Here is a 19,574-nt window from a genome sequence, read left to right on the forward strand (position 1 = left end):
TATAAGTAACACAAGTTAAAAGGTACCATGGTTTCGTTTATATGCAGTCTGTTAAAATGGAGTGTTTTCATTTTTGTTTCTTATAGAAACAGGACCTTGCTCTGATGCATAGGCTGAGTACATGGTACAATCATAGCTCACTGCAGCCTCGAATTCCTGGACTAAGTGATTCTCTTGCTCAGCCTCCTGAGCAGCTAGGATTACAGGTGCATGGTGCCACACTCAGCTAATTAAAACAAATTTTTTGTGAAAGTGGGGTCTTCATGTGTTCCCCAGTCTGATCTTGAACTTCTCACCTCAGACTTCTCTTGCCTTGCTCTCCCAAAACACAGATTACAGGCATGAGCCACTGCACCTGGCTAAGATGGGATGTTTATGTAGCATCACTAAGAGCTAAAAATACAAACCAGATGCTGCTTGAGTCTTAACCCTTTCTTGTAAAGTTACTACATTTCAATTATATGTTAAAGGTACCTCAGTGACTAACACATTATATATCCTTCCCAGCAGCTCTTCTCTAGTTGTGAGAAAAGAACCTGATGTACCTGTGTTCTTTCCAAATGGCCAGCTGGCAGAAAGTATAAGCATGTGTTTACAGACTGGACCAACAGGGGGTGCCAGTAACAATTCTGAAACATCAGAGGAACCAAAAATTGAGCAAGTAATGCAACCCTTGCCTCATCAACCATCAGATAACCAGAAAATTTACCAGGATTTATTGGTAAGAAAATGTAGATCATTTCATCTTTTTGAGAAGGTTATTTAGTATAGGATATACTAGTTAAGCTTTTCCTAGGTTTAAACTGATGGAGACCTTAACATAAAAAGATTTTTGCCTAATTAACAATGTAGCATTTCTTTTAGCTTTTCATAAATTATAACTTAAATTCAGTAATTTACTGTAAATATACTTAAGTACTTAGAAAAACACAGCTTTATTTTTAAAGTATAAATATTGATATGCCTAATTCAAACCAAAATTAGTATTAGAAAATAAGCAAGTTTCTTGGAAATTTGAAAATTGGAAAGTAGTGGGATATTTATGATAATATTTACTGATTTTAGTTTAGGTAAGCCGATGTTTATTAAATACTTAGCTTAGTCTAAGACAGTAGGCTCAGTGAAATCGATAATATAAAGGTGAATATGACACTCTGTGCCCTTGAGAGCCTAGGGGAAACAACAGCACATGCAGACTAGTAAACAATTATAAGACAGGCTGTTGAGGAGTAGTAGTGAAAAGCAAAGAGAACACAGAATAAAAGGGATAATTCTGATTGGAGGAACTAGTCTTATAAAACTTAAAATGTGATCTGGGACTTAAAAGATAGAGAAACCCTGACTGTTACTTTCATCCAAATTGTAGAACATTTGATTTGTCCATTTGTGAGAAGGCTAATTAAACATACTTCACAGGGCCCTATGTATTCATCAATGAAAACTTATTTGTTAATTGCTTGCTAGGTCCTAGACTGGTGCTAGCAGCTTGTATGCTCAGGGAATGAAATATGCAGAAATAGTATCACAGGTCGTTCTTACTTTTAGAAGGTGAGAAGAAAAGGAGCCTAATTCTGTGAATATCATAAAGGCCTAATTTATAACTGAAACATATTATCACTTTTCAAATGAAAGCATTATTTAAAAGTTCTTTATAAAAAATTTAGCATAAATCTTCAAAAATACTTGGAGAATTACTCAAAAGAGGTTTGTTTGTTTTTGTTTGTTTGTTTGTTTTTGAGACAGGGTCTTGCTGTGTCGCCCAGGCTGGAGTGCAGTGACATGATCTCAGCTCACTGTAACCTCTGCCTCCCGGGTTCAAGCGATTCTCGTGCCTTCCAGGTAGCTGGAACTAACAGTCACCTGCTACCACACCTGGCTTTTTTTTTTTTTTCTTTTCTTTTGAGACAGAGTCTCACTCTGTTGCCCAGGCTGGAGTGCAGTGACATGATCTCAGCTCACTGCAGCTTATCCCTCCCAGGTTCAAGTGATTCTCCTGCCTCGGCCTTTCAAGAGGCTGCGACCACAGGTGCACGCCACCACACCCGGCTAATTTTTGTATTTTTAGCAGAGACAGGGTTTCACTATGTTGGTCAGGCTGGTCTTGAACTCCTGGCCCGCCTTGGCCTCCCAAAGTGCTGGGATTACAGGTTTGAGCCATGCGCCTGTACTCAAATGATTTTTAAATATGATCGTTTTTATTTTTTTTTATTTATTTTATTTATTTATTTATTTTTTTTTTTAGACAGAGTCTGTCTGTCACCCAGGCTGGAGTACAGTGGCAGTGGCGCCATCTCAGCTCTCTGCAACCTGGGCCTTCTGAGTTCAAGTGATTCCCACGCCTCAGCCTCCCGAAGAGCTGGGACCACAGGCACGTGCCACCACACCTGGCTAATTTTTGTATTTTTGTTAGAGACAGGGTTTCACCATGTTGGCTAGGCTGGTCTTGAACTCCTGACCTAAAGTGATCTGCCCACCTTGGCCTCCCAAAGGACTGGGATTACAGGTGTGAGCCACCGTGCCCAGCCTATGTTGGTTTTTGAGTGAATGAAGTCTGAACAAACATTCTGTTTTCTCTAGGGTCTGATGAAATTGTTCATTAGGATGTGCTTCTGTAAAAACTCCATAATACCTGCAAATGATACGTAATACCTGCCTACTTGATACTTTGTGGAATTTGACAAGATACTGATTTTCCCTGGCCTTATTGTATCATTAAGGTCTTATTGTAAAATTGTTTTTTAACTTTTTTAAAATTTTTCTTTTTTTAGAGACAGAGTCTTACTTTGTCATGCAGCATATAGTGGCACAATCACGGCTAACTGCAGCCTCAGCCTTGTGACTCAAGTGGTCCTCCTACTTCAACCTCCTTAGTAGCTGGAACTACAGGCGTGTGCCAGCATGCCCAGCTAATTTTTAGTTTTTTGTAGAGACAGGATCTCACTGTGTTGCCCAGGGTCTTGAACTCCTGGGCTCAAGCGATCCTCCTGCCTCGGCTTCCCAAAGTGCTGGGATTATAGGCATGAACTACCACACCCAGCCCTAACATTGTTAATAGTGATTTTTCAAAAAAAATTTTTTTTTCTTTTTGTCAGGGTCAAGTAAACCACCTATTGAGTAGTTCCTCCAAGGAAACTGAGCAGCCATCTACCAAAGCAGTAATTATCAGTCATGAATGCACCAGAACCCAAAACGTTTACCATACAAAGAAAAACACACATCATTCAAGACTGGTGGACAAAGATTGTGTTCTTAATGCAACTCTTAAGCAACTAAGAAGCCTTGGAGTAAAAATTGATTCTCCCACTAAAGTGAAGAAAAATGCACATAACGTGGATCACGCCAGGTAACTTTTACAATTTTGTTTTAAAGGGAGAATAAATTTTATTTTTAAAAAATGTTTGTTTATTTTTGCCCATCATTGGCTAGATGTATTGTGGCAATCTCATCAGAAAAGTTATGTTTGTGCCTCAATTCAGTTGATTCACCATTTATTCAGGGCCTACCATATGCATGATGAATAAGAGATTCTTCATTTTTGTGGGAGAGAGGGTTACATACATAAGTAATTTGAGAGATATTATGGGATGACTCCTGGCTGGATAGGCCAACAAAATAGGAGACTTGAGGAAAGAGAAAGGAGTTTCGCTTGGTAGCATCTGAAAAGTCTTTCTGGAGGTGATAAGGTCTGTGCCAGCTACTGGATGTACAGTTACACAATCGTGCCATCTAAAAAACAAAACCATTTCTTTTTTCTAGGAATGTGCCCAACTGGTCATGTCCTTCTGTTCAGATTCCTTTCTACCAAAGATGACCTCAGCACATAACTTATTAAAAAAAAAAAAAAAAGTCTGGAGATTACATTACTAAGGCTAGCATATTTTCTGTTAATTATTTTTTGTTTTCTAATTTAAAAAGTAATAAAAATTGATGGTTTTGGCCGGGCGCGGTGGCTCAAGCCTGTAATCCCAGCACTTTGGGAGGCCGAGACGGGCGGATCACGAGGCCAGGAGATCGAGACCATCCTGGCTAACACAGTGAAACCCCGTCTCTACTAAAAAAATACAAAAAAAACTAGCCGGGCGAGGTGGCGGGCGCCTGTAGTCCCAGCTACTCGGGAGGCTGAGGCAGGAGAATGACGTAAACCCGGGAGGCGGAGCTTGCAGTGAGCTGAGATCCGGCCACTGTACTCCAGCCCGGGCGACAGAGTGAGACCCCCGTCTCAAAAAAAAAAAAAAAGAAAAATTGATGGTTTTAAAAAACAAACAATACAGAAGAGAGTGTAAGATAAAATGCAAAAGCCACAACTCCCCACATTCCTGCCTGACTATTCCAAAGTTACTTCTCTTAGGCCAGGCTGGTGGATCACGAGGTCAGGAGTTTGAGACCAGCCTGGCCAAAAGATGGTGAAACCCTGTCTCTACTAAAAATACAAAAATTAGCTGGGCGCGGTGGCAGGAGCCTGTGATCCCAGCTACTCAGGAGACTGAGGCAGGAGAATTGCCTAAACCCGGGAGTTGGAGGTTGCAGTGAGCCGAGATCGCGCCACTGTACTCTAGTCTGGACCACAGAGCAAGACTCAGTCTCAAAAAAAAAAAAAAAAAAAAAAGGCCGGGCTCAGTGGCTCACACCTGTAATCCCCAGCACTTTGGGAGGCCGAAGTGGGCAGATCACGAGGTCAGGAGATCGAGACCATCCTGGCTAACACAGTGAAACCCTGTCTCTACTAAAAACACATAGCCAAGCTGGGTGCCAGGCACCTGTAGTCCCAGCTACTTGGGAGGCTGAGGCAGGAGAATGGCATGAACCCTGGAGGCGGAGCTTGCAGTGAGTCGAGACTGCGCCACTGCACTCCAGCCTGGGCGACAGAGCAAGACTGTCTCACAAAAATTTTTAAAAAGTTACTTCTCTTAACCATTTCTTTTGTATTGTAGAAATGTTCCATGCATGTTCACGTATATGTGTATGTGATAAACTTTGTGATTTGATTTTTTTGTTTTAATTTTGAGACAGTCTCGCTGTGTCACCCAGACTGGAGTGCAGTGGCGTGATCACAGCTCACTTCAGCCTCAACCTCGTGGACTCAAGTGATCCTCCCATCTCAGCCTTTTGAGTAGCTGGCACTACAGGCATGCACCACTACTTGGCTAATTTTTTATTTTTTGCAGAGATGGGGTCTTGCTGTTTTGCCCAGTCTGGTCTCAAACAAACTCCTAGACTCAAGCAATCTTCCCACCTTGGCCTCCCAAAGTGCTAGGATTACAGCCGTGAGCCACTGCACCTGGTCTGTTTTTTTGTTTTTGTTTTTTTTTAAACATGGTATTATAATATCTTGGATACTTTTCCTTATAGGGATATACAGTTCTTTCTCATGTATTTAAACAGCTGCATAATATTCTTTTGTACCCTTGTACTAGAATATATTGAATCCCAGTGCTCTATTAATGGACCTTTAAGCCAAATCTCTTATTTTTTATTTCAAATAATCCTAAGTGAACATCATTCTACAGGTACAAGTATCTTTGTAAGATAAATTCCTGAATAGTCTTAGTAGATACTACTACCATTGCTCACCAAATAGTTGTACCAGTTTATATTCCTGCCAATAGTGTAGAAGAGCGAGGCTAGCATTTTTGGAGTTTTTTATCCATGTTGTAAGATAGAGGCTATGTATCCTAACCCTTCCCCTCTTGTCAGAACTGAGAACGAACTTGTCACGTTAGTTGCAGTTTCTTACTATTTTAAATGTTGCTATGATGATCTTTTGCAAATATTGCTTTTCAGTTTTAGAATAGAATCTTGGAAATGGAAAGACTAAGGTAAAATGATACAAAAATTTTAAAGCCGTTGCTAAGTTGCTTTCTGAAAGAGTATTATTACCAGCTACATGTATACATGTATGCCAGCTACCATTTCACCAATACATTAACTTCAACAAATGCATACTGAGTTTCTACTGTGAGCCAGCTTATAAGAGATATCATAATACACAAAATAACCTGGTAAAGAAAGACATCTTTGTTCTCATAGAGTTTACAGTTCAGTGGGGAAGACACAGATAGTCAATATCTTTTATACCTGCTGTGAAATGGAAGGATAGAGAATGCCATGGAATCACATAGGAGAGGTAGCTAACTTTAAGAGTATTTTCATACTGTGTTGTAATTACATCAAAATGGTCCCTTTTAAAGATCTGTACTAATTAAGACCAAAAATACCTTAAAGTTTTAAAAGTTATATTTTATTATTGATGCAATTTCTGTATATTTAAATTTTTTTTTTAGTTTTTAAAAATAGGATCTTGCTCTGTCACCCAGGCCTGTCACCCTGGAATACAATGGAATACAATGATACAATCATAATTTAGGTAACCTCAAACTCCTGGGCTCAAGCCAATCCTCCTGCCTCAGCTTTTTGAGTAGCTGGGACCAGAGGCATGTGCCATCATCTCTATGTCATTTTGATTAAATATGAAACTGTACTGCAATAGTTTCTCCAACATAAGAGTCAAATTTTGTTTCCCAGTTTTCTTAGGCTTACGTCTGGAATGTCCTCCCAGCCTATCTGAGGCCTACCTGATTAATTCGCATTGTTTCAGTTTGACTTAAACTTAGTTTTTGAGTATAATGGCCTACCACTCTCTACCAAGTTCCAGCCTACTTGCCATTGGCACTTGCAAGACTCCTTGATGTTACTTTTATCTGAGATGCTCTTTTTTACCTTTCTCCTTGCCAAAATCCTTCTTATCCTTCAAAGCTGAACTCAGATGTCACCTCTTTGGACCTCTCAGAGTGTATTGATGTTTTGTACTCTTTTTTTTTTTTTTTGAGATGGAGTTTCTTTTGTATTGCCCAGGCTGGAGTGAAATGGCGTGATCTCGGCTCACCACAACCTTCGCCTCCCGGGTTCAAGCGATTCTTCTGCCTCAGCCTTCCTGAGTAGCTGAGATTACAGGCATGCGCCACCATGCCCGGCTAATTTTGTACTTTTAGTCGAGACCGGGTTTCTCCATGTTGGTCAGGCTGGTCTTGAACTCCCAACCTCAGATGATCCACCTGCCTCGGCCTCCGAAAGTGCTGGGATTACGTGTGTGAGCCACTGCGCCTGGCCGATGTTTTGTACTCTTAAATTACCTTGTTCTCAGTAAATTGTAGCATGTACTTGTGACAGCATTTTCAGCAAGTTTTTTTTTTTTTTTTTTTTTTGAGACAGAGTCTCACTCTGTCGCCCAGGCTGGAGTGCAGTGGCATGATCCTGGCTCACTGCAACCTCTGCCTCCCAGGTTCAAGCAATTCTTCTGCCTTAGCCTTCCTCCTGAGTAGCTGGGACTACAGGTGCGCACCACCACACCCAGCTAATTTTTGTATTTTTAGTAGAGATGGGATTTCACTATATTGGCCAGGCTGGTCTCGAACTCCTGACCTTGTGATCTGCCAGCCTCAGCCTCCCAAAGTGCTGGGATTACAGGTATGAGCCACCACATCCAGCGAAGATTTTGCATAGTTCTAAATCCTCATTGCCTCTACCACTAACTTAGTGGGCCTTCAATGAGTCATTTGCTGAACAAACAACATTCCTCCTACTCAGGTCATCACTGAAGCGTACAGTGAAGGTTCATTTTTAGTGTCTTTGTAGTATTTACTGTCAGTATTTAAGACCTTATATTGTTATCTTTTTAACGTGTGTAGGTATAATATAACTGGTACACTAAAAGTTTATAAGGCAGTTGTTTAGAATTTAAGACACATTTTTCTATAGAAACTATTACAAATTATAGGTTAAATATTCTAGGAAACTAATCCTTATAATCCATACTGTTCCTCTAGCTCTGTAAACCAGACATCTTTCATCATTGTATTGTGAAAACTCATTTCATGTTCCAATTCTGGACTCCAGGAGCACATCATTCCACCAGAAGAGTGGCTAAGGCAGGGGAAGGAAGACCTGCTTTCTATTTTCCTGTTAATAGAATCCCGCAGAGATTAAGAGAGTCTAAAGGCAGGAAGGCAGGGAAAGAGGGTGCCAGACAAACCTAGAAATTGTGCAGGAAATGGAGATTGTGGGTTCGAGGTCTAGAAGCAACCTCTACACATAGGTTCCCAATTGGAGCGACTTTTTGAATTCAAAACCTGTCTCAAGCAGTCTCTCTAGTTGCTTCTTTACCTTGCTTCCTGGCTATCTGGTTAGTAGTTGAAAAACTCTGTTTAGGATAAGTAGTAGATAACTAATCTGGATTCAAATAGGATCATGAATCAAAGTTGATTTTTTTTTTTTTTTTTTTTTTGAGAGACAGGGTCTCGCTCTATTGCCCAGGCTGGAGTGCAGTGGCACAATCATGGCTCACTGCAGCCTCAATCTCCTGGGCTCAAGTGATCCTCCCACCTTAGCTTCCTGAGTAACTGGGACTACAGGTGTGCAGCAGCACACCCGGCTTATTTTTATTTGTAGAGATGGCAGTCTTGATTTTCATTGGAGTTGGAATAATTTTAGAGCTTCCCATAAATGGTTGGCATATGGCTCTCTTACTCAGATTTGTTCATGGACTTTCATCATTCCTTGTAGCTGCACATCTAATGAGATTTTAACATAGGCATATATTTGTGCTTAGGCTTTTAGGATTTGATTAGTGGAGCGGATTCCTTTTTGCTTTTCCTCTTAATTACCCTAGTGTTTATATGCTTTGGTTCTGAGTATTATTGATTTGTTTTTTTAGCGATGTGGTCTCTATTTTGCCTAGGCTGGCCCCTTGAACTCCTGGGCTCAAGCAATCCTCCTGCCTCAGGCTCCTGAGAAGCTAGGACTACAGGTGTGCATACCACTGTGCCTGTCTTGATTTGTTTTGCTATTAAAGTAATGATATCTCATTGCCCCTGCCCCACCCTCCAAATTGAAATTGGCTAGCTTGTGTCAGGCATTGAAACTTGAATAGCCTTCTAAACTGATATTAACTACTTTATGGATCTTTTAACCATTCTATAAAAGAAGCTCTACTTAAAATTAGAGGCTGGGCATGGTGGCTCACGCCTGTAATCCCAGCACTTCGGGAGGATCACTGGAGCTCAGGAGTTCAAGACCAGCCTGAACAACATAGTGAGACCCCATCTTTACAAAAAGAAAAATTTTTGATTAGCTGGGCATGGTGGTATGCACCTGTAGTCCCAGCTACTTGCGAGGCTTTAGTAGGAGGGTCACTTGAGTCTGGGAGGTCGATGCCACAGTGAGCCATTATTGCAACACTGCACTCCAGTCTTAGTGGCAGAGTGAGACCTTGTCTCAAAAAAAAAAAAGTTAATTAATTTAAAAAAAAACACCCAAATTAGATCTGCTTTCTTTAAATATTTAACATTTTGAATTAGAAGTTTTCTTTGCTTTTATCACATTATTTACATTAATATTATCTATAGACTGAGGAAATAGGCAAAGTAGAAAAAGACTTCCAAAAGTATTGTCACTATGAATGAAAGAATAATGTCTGGATAAATTAGTAGTATCTCTTTAATCTTATTAAAATAGTCTTCAAAGCATTAAATGCCAAGAAGGTTAAGGAAGAATTTCAAGGTTATAAAGACCAGCATTATTGAGCACACTGTTCCATTGTTTGGTGATGGCATCACTGGTTTCAGGGAATTTTTTTTTTTTTTTTTTTTTTTTGAGACAGAGTCTCACTGTCGCCTAGGCTGGAGTGCAGTGGCGCAGTCTCGGCTCACTGCAGCCTCCACCTCCTGGCTTCAAACGATTCTCCTGTCTCAGGCTACAGAGTAGCTGGATTACAGCGCCCGCCACCACGCCTGGCTAATTTTTTTTGTATTTTTGGTAGAATGGGGTTTCGCCATGTTGGCCAAGCTGGTCTCGAACTCCTGACCTCAGGTGATCTGCCCACCTCGGCCTCCCAAAGTGTTGGGATTACAGGCATAAGCCACCATGCCTAGCCTGGTTTCAGGGATTATTAATGGTTGGAAACAGTTTTTTGCAAATTTCAGGTGCTTATAAGAATGAAAATACATAATGGTTGTTTGATTTTTGTGGGTCTGTGAATGCAAGCAGTGGCTAGCACATATAAAACAGCTGAATTTCTTCATGGGATGATGTAGAAAGCCATAGCATATTTGACTAGAATATAATGTTCACCACAACAAATAGTGCACAAAGGACTCTGATGGAAAAAATCCAAGTTACTGAATATAGTACAGTAAAACAGTGGTTACAGAGCCCTAGAGAGTAAGGCAGTCATGGTTTATCTCAGCTTGCTATGTACTATTTAGCTTGAGAAAATTAGCTCAAATCTCTATTCCTCAGCTTTCTCAACTGAGAATAAATATAACAATAGTACCTACTTCTTTTATTCATTCAACAAGTACTTACTGAGTGCCTACTACGTGTCCCAGGCATCAAAGATACTGCAGTGGGGGCCGGGGGAGCAGACAAAACTCTGCCCTCATTGGCTTTCATGAGGGTGCTAGACAGTAAATAAGAATCAAGCATTGATTGAATATGTAGATATGTGTATTCAATGTATAGACCGCGATAAGTGCCAAAAAGAAAACAGAAAAGTAGTGGAAAGGGAATGTAAGGTGTTGAAATGGAGAATAAAATAGAAATATTCAATAGGGAATACCTCCCTGAGAAAGGTTACTGTGAAGAATGTATATGAATAATGCATGTAAAGCATTTAGCAGAGTACCTGGCATATATAAGGACTCAATAATTAGCAGGCTGGGTGCAGTGGCTCACGCCTGTAATCCCATCACTTTTGGGAGTTCGAGGAGGGAGGCTCACTTGACCTCAGGAGTTTGAGACCAGCCTGAGTCTGTAATTGTGCCAGCATTAGCAAATGACATGCAGTTGCCACTGCACTCCAGACTGGGCAACAGAGCAAGACCCTGTCTCAAAAAACAAAAAAAAATAGCAGCTATTTATTATATATGTGATACTAAGGAAAAGGTAAGTCAGTTGACTTAACACTAATCAAAGTAAGTTGAAGATTATGACTAATGAAAAAAGTATTCGTGTGTGTGTGTGTATAAGCCCATATCCAGAGACTGGTTGATGTTTTTTATTCATTGCAAATGGAATCTCCTCAACTATGAACAATTTAATTTTCTGAGCTACTTACCAAAGCTTGTACTGTTATATAATCAAATGTGTTTTGTGTTTGATTTTATTTTTATGTTTTACTTTACATTAAACATTAGCTGATCTCTTGTGCTATTTGGGTTAATAGTCATAAATTAAATGACTCATAGCTATGTTGAATGACTTTTACATTTGAGGCCTTGTATTTGTTGTTAAAACCATGACTGATATACAGATTTAGGAAAATTAATTTGTATTCCACTTTCAACCTGTAAATCATGGATTACCTTCTAGGCTATTATTTTTATCCCTTTTTAAATTTTTTATTTATTTTTTATTTTTTAAGAGACAGAGTCTTGTTCGGTTGCCCAGGCTAGAGTACAGTGGCATGATCATGGCTCTCTGTAACTTTGAACTCTTGAGCTCACACAATCCTCCAGCTTCTTGAGTAGTTGGGACTATAAATGTGTACCACCATGACTGGCCAATTTTTAAATTTTTTTGTAGAGACAAGATCTGGCTATATTGCCTAGGCTGATCTTGAACTCCTGGCTTTAAGCAATCCTCCCACCTCAGTGTCCCAGTCTGCTGGGATTACAGGCTTGGGCCACTGTACCCAGCCCATATCTATCCTTTGTGTATCTGGATCATCAAGACTTAGATGTCTGAGTACTTAGATAAAAGGACCATGAACTTAAAGCTGAAGATCTTTTGTTGCTTGTATAGAATGGAACGCATTGAGAACTAGGTATTAGTTAGAATATGGTAAATGATGGTTTACTGCTTTGTGTCTTTCAGTGTGTTGGCATGCATCAGCCCAGAAGCAGTGATCTCTGGATTAAACTGCATGTCATTTGCTAATGTTGGCATGAGTGGCTTAAGCCCCAATGGTGTGGATTTGAGCATGGAGGCAAATGCTATAGCTCTGAAATATTTAAATGAAAATCAGCTGTCACAACTGTCTGTCACTCGATCAAACCAAAATAATTGTGACCCATTCAGCCTTCTCCATATTAATACAGACAGAAGCACAGTAGGGCTTAGTTTAATTTCACCAAACAACATGTCATTTGCAACCAAAAAATATATGAAGAGATATGGACTCCTACAAAGCAGTGACAATAGTGAAGATGAAGAGGAGCCTCCCGACAATGCAAATAGCAAGAGTGAACATTTATTGAATCAGAACCATACGTCCATACCTGAACAGCTTGGTGGTCAGAAAGAGCCTTCTAAGAATGACCATGAAATAATTAATTGTTCTAACTGTGAATCTGTGGGCACCAACGCAGATATGCCAGTATTAAGAAATATTACAAATGAAGTTTTGCAGACAAAAGCAAAACAGCAGTTGACTGAAAAGCCAGCTTTCTTATTAAAGAACCTTAAACCAAGTCCTGCAGTGAACCTTCGAACCGGGAAAGCGGAGTTCACTCAACATCTTGAGAAAGAAAATGAAAGGGACATTGCAATTTTTCCTGAAAGTCTGCAACCTTCTGAAACTCTAAAGCAGATGAATAGCATGAATTCAGTAGGCACCTTCTTAGATGTAAAACATCTCAGACAGTTACCAAAATTATTTTAACCTTTTAACTCCCTGCTCTTTTAATACAGGGACAGGGTGTCTCCTGAAGATACTTAGGGAAGCCAGAGAGCCTTGTGGTAGTTTTGGGATTTCCTGATCATTCTGGAGTCAGTCTGTTTCTTGGTAGCAGCCAACTGGGAAGAGTGACTTTTTCTGTGAGATGGCTGACTAGTGATAGGACTAAGTTCTCATTGTTCAAATAGAGTTGTTCAACATCACTGAAACCTTTAAGAAAAACAAACCCTGAGATCAGTTATTCCTACAAATTTAAGTAGATAAATACTATCCAGCTCTGAGTCTCAACTGCTCTTTTATACTGTACTTTTTTTACTTTTTTTTTTTTTTTTTGAGATGGAGTTTTGCTCTTGTAGCCCAGGTTGGAGTGCAGTGGCACGATCTCGGCTCACTGCAACCTCTGCCTCCTAGGTTCAAGTGATTTTCCTGCCTCAGCTTCCCAAGTAGCTGGGATTATAGGCATGTGCCACAACGCCTGGGTAATTTTGTATTTTTAGTAGAGACAGATTTTCTCCATGTTGGTCAGGCTGGTCTCAAACTCTCGACCTCAGGTGATCCGCCCGCCTCGGCCTCCCAGAGTGCTGGGATTACAGGCATGAGCTACTGCGCCCAGCTATACTGTACATTTTAAGAAGTTCTAGCATGTTTCATCTCTGCATTTATCCCATATCACTACAAGAACATAAGTTATCATGGTATTGGGTAAATTAGCGAAATCAGCCCTTTCTGAGTTTAAGGGAAAAGTTATTTTTGAAAATAATAAAAATAACACTCTTTTAGACAAGAGTATTTCCTCTGAATTAGGATGCATGTTTAGTAAACTCTGGAGATACAACTTTTTGCAGTGTGGTGGGTTGGTTTTAGTGTAACATCTTCAACATGTCACGCTGGCTATCAAAGAATAAGAAAATTATTGAGTATGAGTATGTTTTATAAACTTTCTGAGTTTTTCAAATGTCTTAATATTTTTTAATAGAACTTAATAAAAATGTATAGATTGACTATTTTCCTTTGTTCTCTGTTTTAGTTTATTCCCCACTTTTTAAAAAACTCTTAGCCTGCCCCCAAATTACAAAAATAATACAGAGTTCCCATATACTCTTCTTCCAGTGTCCTCCAGTGATAATATCGTGCATAAGCATAGTAAATGAACAAAAGCAAGCAATTGACATTGGCTATAATGCTAATAACTGAACCACAGACCTCTCAGGTTTCACAAGTGTTTACACGCACTCATTTATTTACTTTTTGGTGTATAGCCGTATGAAATTTTACCTTTTTTTTTCTTCAAGATGGAGTCTTGCTCTGTTTCCCAGGATGCAGTACAGTGGCGTGATCTCGGCTCACGGCAGCCTCTGTCTCCTGGGTTCAAGTGATTCTTCTGCCTCAGCCTCCCGAGTAGCCTGGATTACAGGCATACACCACCACGCCTGGCTAATTTTTGTAGTTTTAGTAGAGACGGGGTTTCACCTTGTTGGCCAGACTGGTCTCTAACTCCTGACCTCGTGATCTGCCCACCTCAGCCTCCCAAAGTGCTGGTTATAGGCGTGAGCCACTGCGCCTGGCTGAAATTTTGTCTTTTATAGAATCACATAACTACTACCATAGTCAGCATACAGAACTATTCCATCACCACAAACTCCCTAGTGGTAGTCTTTTGAAACATGGTCTCTCCAACCCTAACCTCCAACAGCCAGTGATCTGTTCTCCACCACTAGAATGTTGGCATTTTAAGAATCTTTTATATAAAAGGAATCATACAGTGTGTACCTTTTTAAAATTGGCTGTTTTCACTTGGCATGATGTCCTAAGATACATCCAAGTCGTTGAGTGTATCAGTTCTTTCCTGGCACATCCCCCACAACCTTTTTTAAAAGGTCTTAAATTGTTATATTTGAATATAGATGAAAGAGTCTTCATTGACTTGAAAGATAAAGCTTTTCTGATGAAGTTAAATTGAGATGTCGTTTCACATCAAAGTTGATATGTAAACTGGAAATACATAGACTTTGGATCCATTTTCAACCCAGCTGTGGCTTTCCAAGACAACCTGATACCGCTTTATAGTAGCAAGCCCAAGTATAGCAACATGGTGGCTCCCTACTGTTCCCCTCTGAAGCCACGGACCAGTTAGTGCATCTTTCCCTACATCATTGCTCTTTCAAGTTAAAATTAAGACATGTAAATGGCAATGATGATTAAAATTAAGACATGTAAATGGCAATGTCTTGCCCTGTGTTTCCATGCACATTGTTTGGGGCTTTAGTTATTTTAATAAATAGCATAAAAATTCGCTTACATGTTTTATTGGGGTAAGTTTACATAATGGAATTGTCAATGCCACTTCAAGTGTCTTCTGTTTAGCCCTCAGTTTCACTCAGTGAATGTAGGTACGATTTATATTGCACACTATTGAAACAGAGAAAGTGAATCAACTGACAGCCTCATCAAGTACCTTTATCACTGGGAGTCCTGTAATGTTTATACCAAACAAGAAGCTATCTTAATAGTAAAAATGGAGCCTAAGCTTTTTAGGCAAAGTCTAATTTGATCACTTATTACCACATCTAATTTAAGGCCATATCTAATTTTTTTTGAGACAGAGTCTTACTTTTTCACCCTGGCTGGAATGCAGTGGCATGATCTCGGCTCACTGTGATCTCCACCTCCCAGGTTCAAGTGATTCTCCTGCCTCAGCCTCCTGAGTAGCTGGGACTACAGGGGTGTGGCACCACGCCCAGCTAATTTTTGTATTTTTAGTAGAGACACGGTTTCACTGTGTTGGCCAGGCTGGTCTCGAACTCCTGACCTCAGGTGATCCACCAACCTTGACCTCCCAAAGTGCTGGGATTACAGGCGTGAGCCACTGCACCTGGCCAAGGCCACATCTAATTAAAATGTCTAAGGAGTTTTGGAGCCTGAATTTAGACTGCAGATTAATTCAACAAAACAATGTCTCTTTCTACTAAACATGTGCCAAGAGAAGAGGAACCATTACTAAAGCCTACTCTAGAAGGTGTTCTACTATGAGAAGGTTGATAGAGTTTGGATGTTTGTTCCCACCCAAATCTCATGTTGAATTGTAATCCCTAATGCTGGAGGTGGGGCCTGGTAGGAGGTGTTTGGGTCACAGGGGCGGGTCCCTCATGGTTTGGTGTTATCTTCAAGATAGTGAGTTCAGGTGAGATCTAGTCATTTAAAAGCTTAAAAAGTGTATGGCGCCTACCCCCCTCCCCACCACTTCAAACCTCCTTTCTTTATAAATTACCCAGTCTCAGATGTTTCTTTAGAGCAATGCAAAAATGGCCTAACACAAGTTATTTGGTAAATTAGTTGCTATGATAACTTTTAGGCATCTTTAGAGAAAGCATTAGTACTGCGAAAATTGGATTTTAAAATTTTAGGCTGGGCGCGGTGGCTCACGCCTGTAATACCAACACTTTGGGAGGCCAAGGTGGGTGGATCACCCCAGGTCAGGAGTTCGAGACCTGCCTGGCCAACATGGTGAAACCCTGCCTCTACTAAAAATACAAAAATTAGCTAGGTGTGGTGCCGCACCCCTATAGTCCCAGCTACTTGGGAGGCTGAGGCAGGAGAATCACTAGAACCTGGGAGGCAGATTGCAGTGAGTCGAGATTGTGCCAGTGCACTCCAGCCTGGGCAACAGAGTTAGACTCTGTTCTCAAAAAAGAAAAAAGAAAAAAAAAAAAAAACTTTGGAGATACTTGCCTCTCAAGTGACATATCTCTGATTTTCTTTCCTCCAGTCCTGCAACATACTGTTTATAAGATAACATGGATGCTACTTCAAAATGGCATAGGAAAATGATGGAACTTATATTACCTAACTTCTGGGTAACAAACCCGTTAGTGCGAGTCCTGGCCAGTTGGCAACCACTCTTATCCCACTTCGCCAAAAGTCTCACTCAACCTCTAATCCCCTTGCCGATTAGTTTAAATCAATAACTACTCCATGCTCCACTTTTGTCCTCTGCCTTATCCTGCCCTGTGCTAAGCCCCCCAGAAGTGGATGTAGAAATTTTAAACAGTATCCTTTAAAATGTAGACATTTTAAACAGTAACAGCAAGGATACTGTTTAAATCTTTACCTTTACCAGCTGTAAAGATTCCACGGAAAACAGATATAACGAGGAAATAGTCACAAGAGTTATGAGAGTGTGACGAAAAGCCAACATGAGTGATCTAGACTCTAAGGAGCCACAACAATGTACTGGTGATCATGTCCGTCTTTTTAAGACTTACTGTGTGCTCATGGGTTATTGTGCAGAGCACTTCACATGCATTAGTTCATTTAAGCCTCCTGGCTGACCCCAGTTGGTGATAGCTATGGTTTGAATATCTGTCCCCTCCAAACCTCATGTTGAAACTTAATCTTCAATGTGGCAGTGTTGAGATGTGGGGACTTTAAGAGGCGATTGGGTGATGAGCCTTCTGCCCTCTTAAATGGGTTAATCCGTTCATAGATTCATGGATTAATGGTGGCTTTATAAGAAAAGGAAGGCCAGGCCTGGTGGCTCATGCCTGTAATCCCAGCACTTTAGGAGGCTGAGGCGGGCGGATCACGAGGTCAAGAGATTGAAACCATCCTGGCCAACATGGTGAATGGGCGTGGTGGTGCGTACCTATAGTCCCAGCAACTCGGGAAACTGAGGCAGGAGAATCACTTGAACCTCGGAGGCGGAGGTTGCAGTGAGTCCAGATTGCGCCACTGCACTGCAGCCTGGCAACAGAGTGAGACCCTGTCTCACAAAAAAAAAAAAAAAAAAGAAAAGGTAGAGAGACCCGAGCTAGCATGCTCTTGGATGCATCCCTCACCTTGGATGCCCTGTGCCACGTCGGGATTCTGCAGAGTCCCCACCAGCAAGAAGACCCTCACAAGATGCAGCCCCTCAGCTTTCAACTTCTCAGCCTCCATCACTGTAAGAATAAATTCCTTTTTATAAATTACTCAGTTTCAGATATTTTTGTTATAGGCAATAAAAATAGACTAAGACAGTGATTGTTATCTTCATAGTTGAGGGAAGAGCTTCAGGGAAGTAATTTACCCAAGTAAGTTGCTACCAGAGATTCAAGTTTCAGTATAACTCTAGAGCTCAAGGTCTTACTAAGCCATTGAGAAATACAACCTCTCAGGCCTGAGGAATTCAGGAAGAGCTTTCTGCAAGAAATAGATCTTGAGCTGAATAAATTATTTCAAATACTACAGCCAATGCTGTCTTTAAATACTGTGCTGTCCTCCAAGCTGCCCCACTTTCATTTTCTTCAGGAAGGAGTCTCTTGCCTGTTAGCCAAGACCAGAGACAATCATTTTTTACTCATGTGTTCTAAAGTAAGCAACCCCAGCTCTGTTAATGTTAAAGTGTTCACTTCCATTGATTTTACAATGTGATAAACTAGTACTGAGTCTGTACTATAAGGGCTCTAGGAAATTGAAGGAACAAAAAGTTCCTTCTGTGCCCTTGTTTTCTAGGCATTGCTCATGAAGGCAGAACCTTTCCTAGCCTCCTAGATCAACTGAGAGGCCCTTATACCAGCAATATAAATTTCCTGATAATGTCTGGCGTTTGTAGATTCCTTCACACTTTGCAAAGTGCTTTTCCACATATTTTTTACACAGAATTCTCACAACAAAACCCTACTGAAATATGTATGACAGGCAAAATGGATCCCTTTTTACCAATGATGAGACAGACACAAAGTATAACAGGGTAAAATCATACACTTATAGTTAACAACCAGGACACCAGCCTAGTGTCCCTCCACAGCATCTAGCCCAATGCAGCCACTCCCTCCACCTTTCCTCTCCACGCAAGTATCATTTTTGCACCTAGTCACTCAACAGATAAATAATGTTGATCCTGCTGGACAGTGAGCTAAAAGCTGAGCATAAGATGATGAACAAAATGTGCCCTATAGTAATTCAGTCTAATGAGGGAGAGACATGCAAACATTCGCAATACCATTAGATAAGTGCTTATAATGAAACTACACAATATGTGAGAATATGAGAGAAGCTGGGAGGTTATTTTGAGAATATTCTAGAGGGGCAGTGACATTTTCCTAGAATCAGGAGCAATAGGAAAGAAAAGAGGAGTCAGGGATATTTCTGATGGAGGGAACCACTTCTGCAAAAGCAGGGAGCTATAAATAGGTATAGCATTTGGAACAGGGGATCTGGGGAAGGGAACCAAACATAGGAAAGAAAAGACACACAAGTAGATAGAACACCAAATTAGGAGTCAGCAACAATTGGGTTCCTGTTGCTCTGCCCCAAACTCTGTAACATTGGACAAGTCACTGGTTATTAGTTTCCCAGTTTTTGAGATGAAGCGGTTAACCCTAAGTGTCTCTGATATGCTGTAATTGTATGAAATGATGGTGTGGAAATCGTATGTGAGCAGTTATTTGAAAATCCAGAGGAGAGAAAGGCTTCCTGCAAGAGAAAGCACTGGGGTTGGTCTTTGAAAGATTTTGAAGGATTTCCACAGGTAGAAGTGAGATTTCCTCACTTTTTATTTAATATAGTGTTTAATATATTTCATAATTTAAAAGGAAATTCTGTCATTCCCCACAACAATGTTAAGTAATATCTGTTCGAAGTACCAACATGTCTTTCTTCAGCTCTGAATTAAGCATTCAGTTTCTAAGGAGCTCAAAACATAAAGCCCATGAAAAGGTGCTTCAAGGTTTGGAATCCTGGACGATGCTCCCTATCTCTTCCTCCCCACTCCCCATACCGGAACTGTCTGGGTCACAGAGAACATCCTCAGAGGAAATCCTGTTTTCCCACTTCCTGGTCAGAGGCTGAACTCCAGGAAAAGGATGGATTTGGGGAGAGCTCTGTGTCCTGCCTCTTCATGGGAGGTCTGGGGCCACAAAGGGGT

General features: G+C 40.6%; 1 protein-coding gene across 10 annotated transcripts in view; it reads left to right on the forward strand.

Annotated features, from left to right (window-relative positions):
* The window catches only part of STIL (STIL centriolar assembly protein), an 80,287-nt gene extending 66,613 nt beyond the window's left edge, over positions 1-13,674 (forward strand). For 6 of the 10 annotated variants that reach the window (XM_028834000.2, XM_028834007.2, XM_077957922.1 and 3 more), the window contains 3 exons: positions 508-721; positions 3,093-3,343; positions 11,869-13,674. In XM_028834000.2, coding sequence (XP_028689833.2) covers positions 508-721; positions 3,093-3,343; positions 11,869-12,655 — 1,252 coding nt within the window. In that variant the 3' untranslated portion in view covers positions 12,656-13,674. The remainder of the gene's footprint in view (positions 1-507; positions 722-3,092; positions 3,344-11,868) is intronic. The other 4 variants (XM_015138974.3, XM_077957917.1, XM_077957901.1 and 1 more) reach the window with 1 other exon arrangement.
* The last annotated feature ends 5,900 nt before the right edge of the window (positions 13,675-19,574 follow it).

Source organism: Macaca mulatta, chromosome 1 (assembly GCF_049350105.2).
Source record: "Macaca mulatta isolate MMU2019108-1 chromosome 1, T2T-MMU8v2.0, whole genome shotgun sequence".
In the NCBI taxonomy this organism is placed as follows: Eukaryota; Metazoa; Chordata; class Mammalia; order Primates; family Cercopithecidae; genus Macaca; species Macaca mulatta.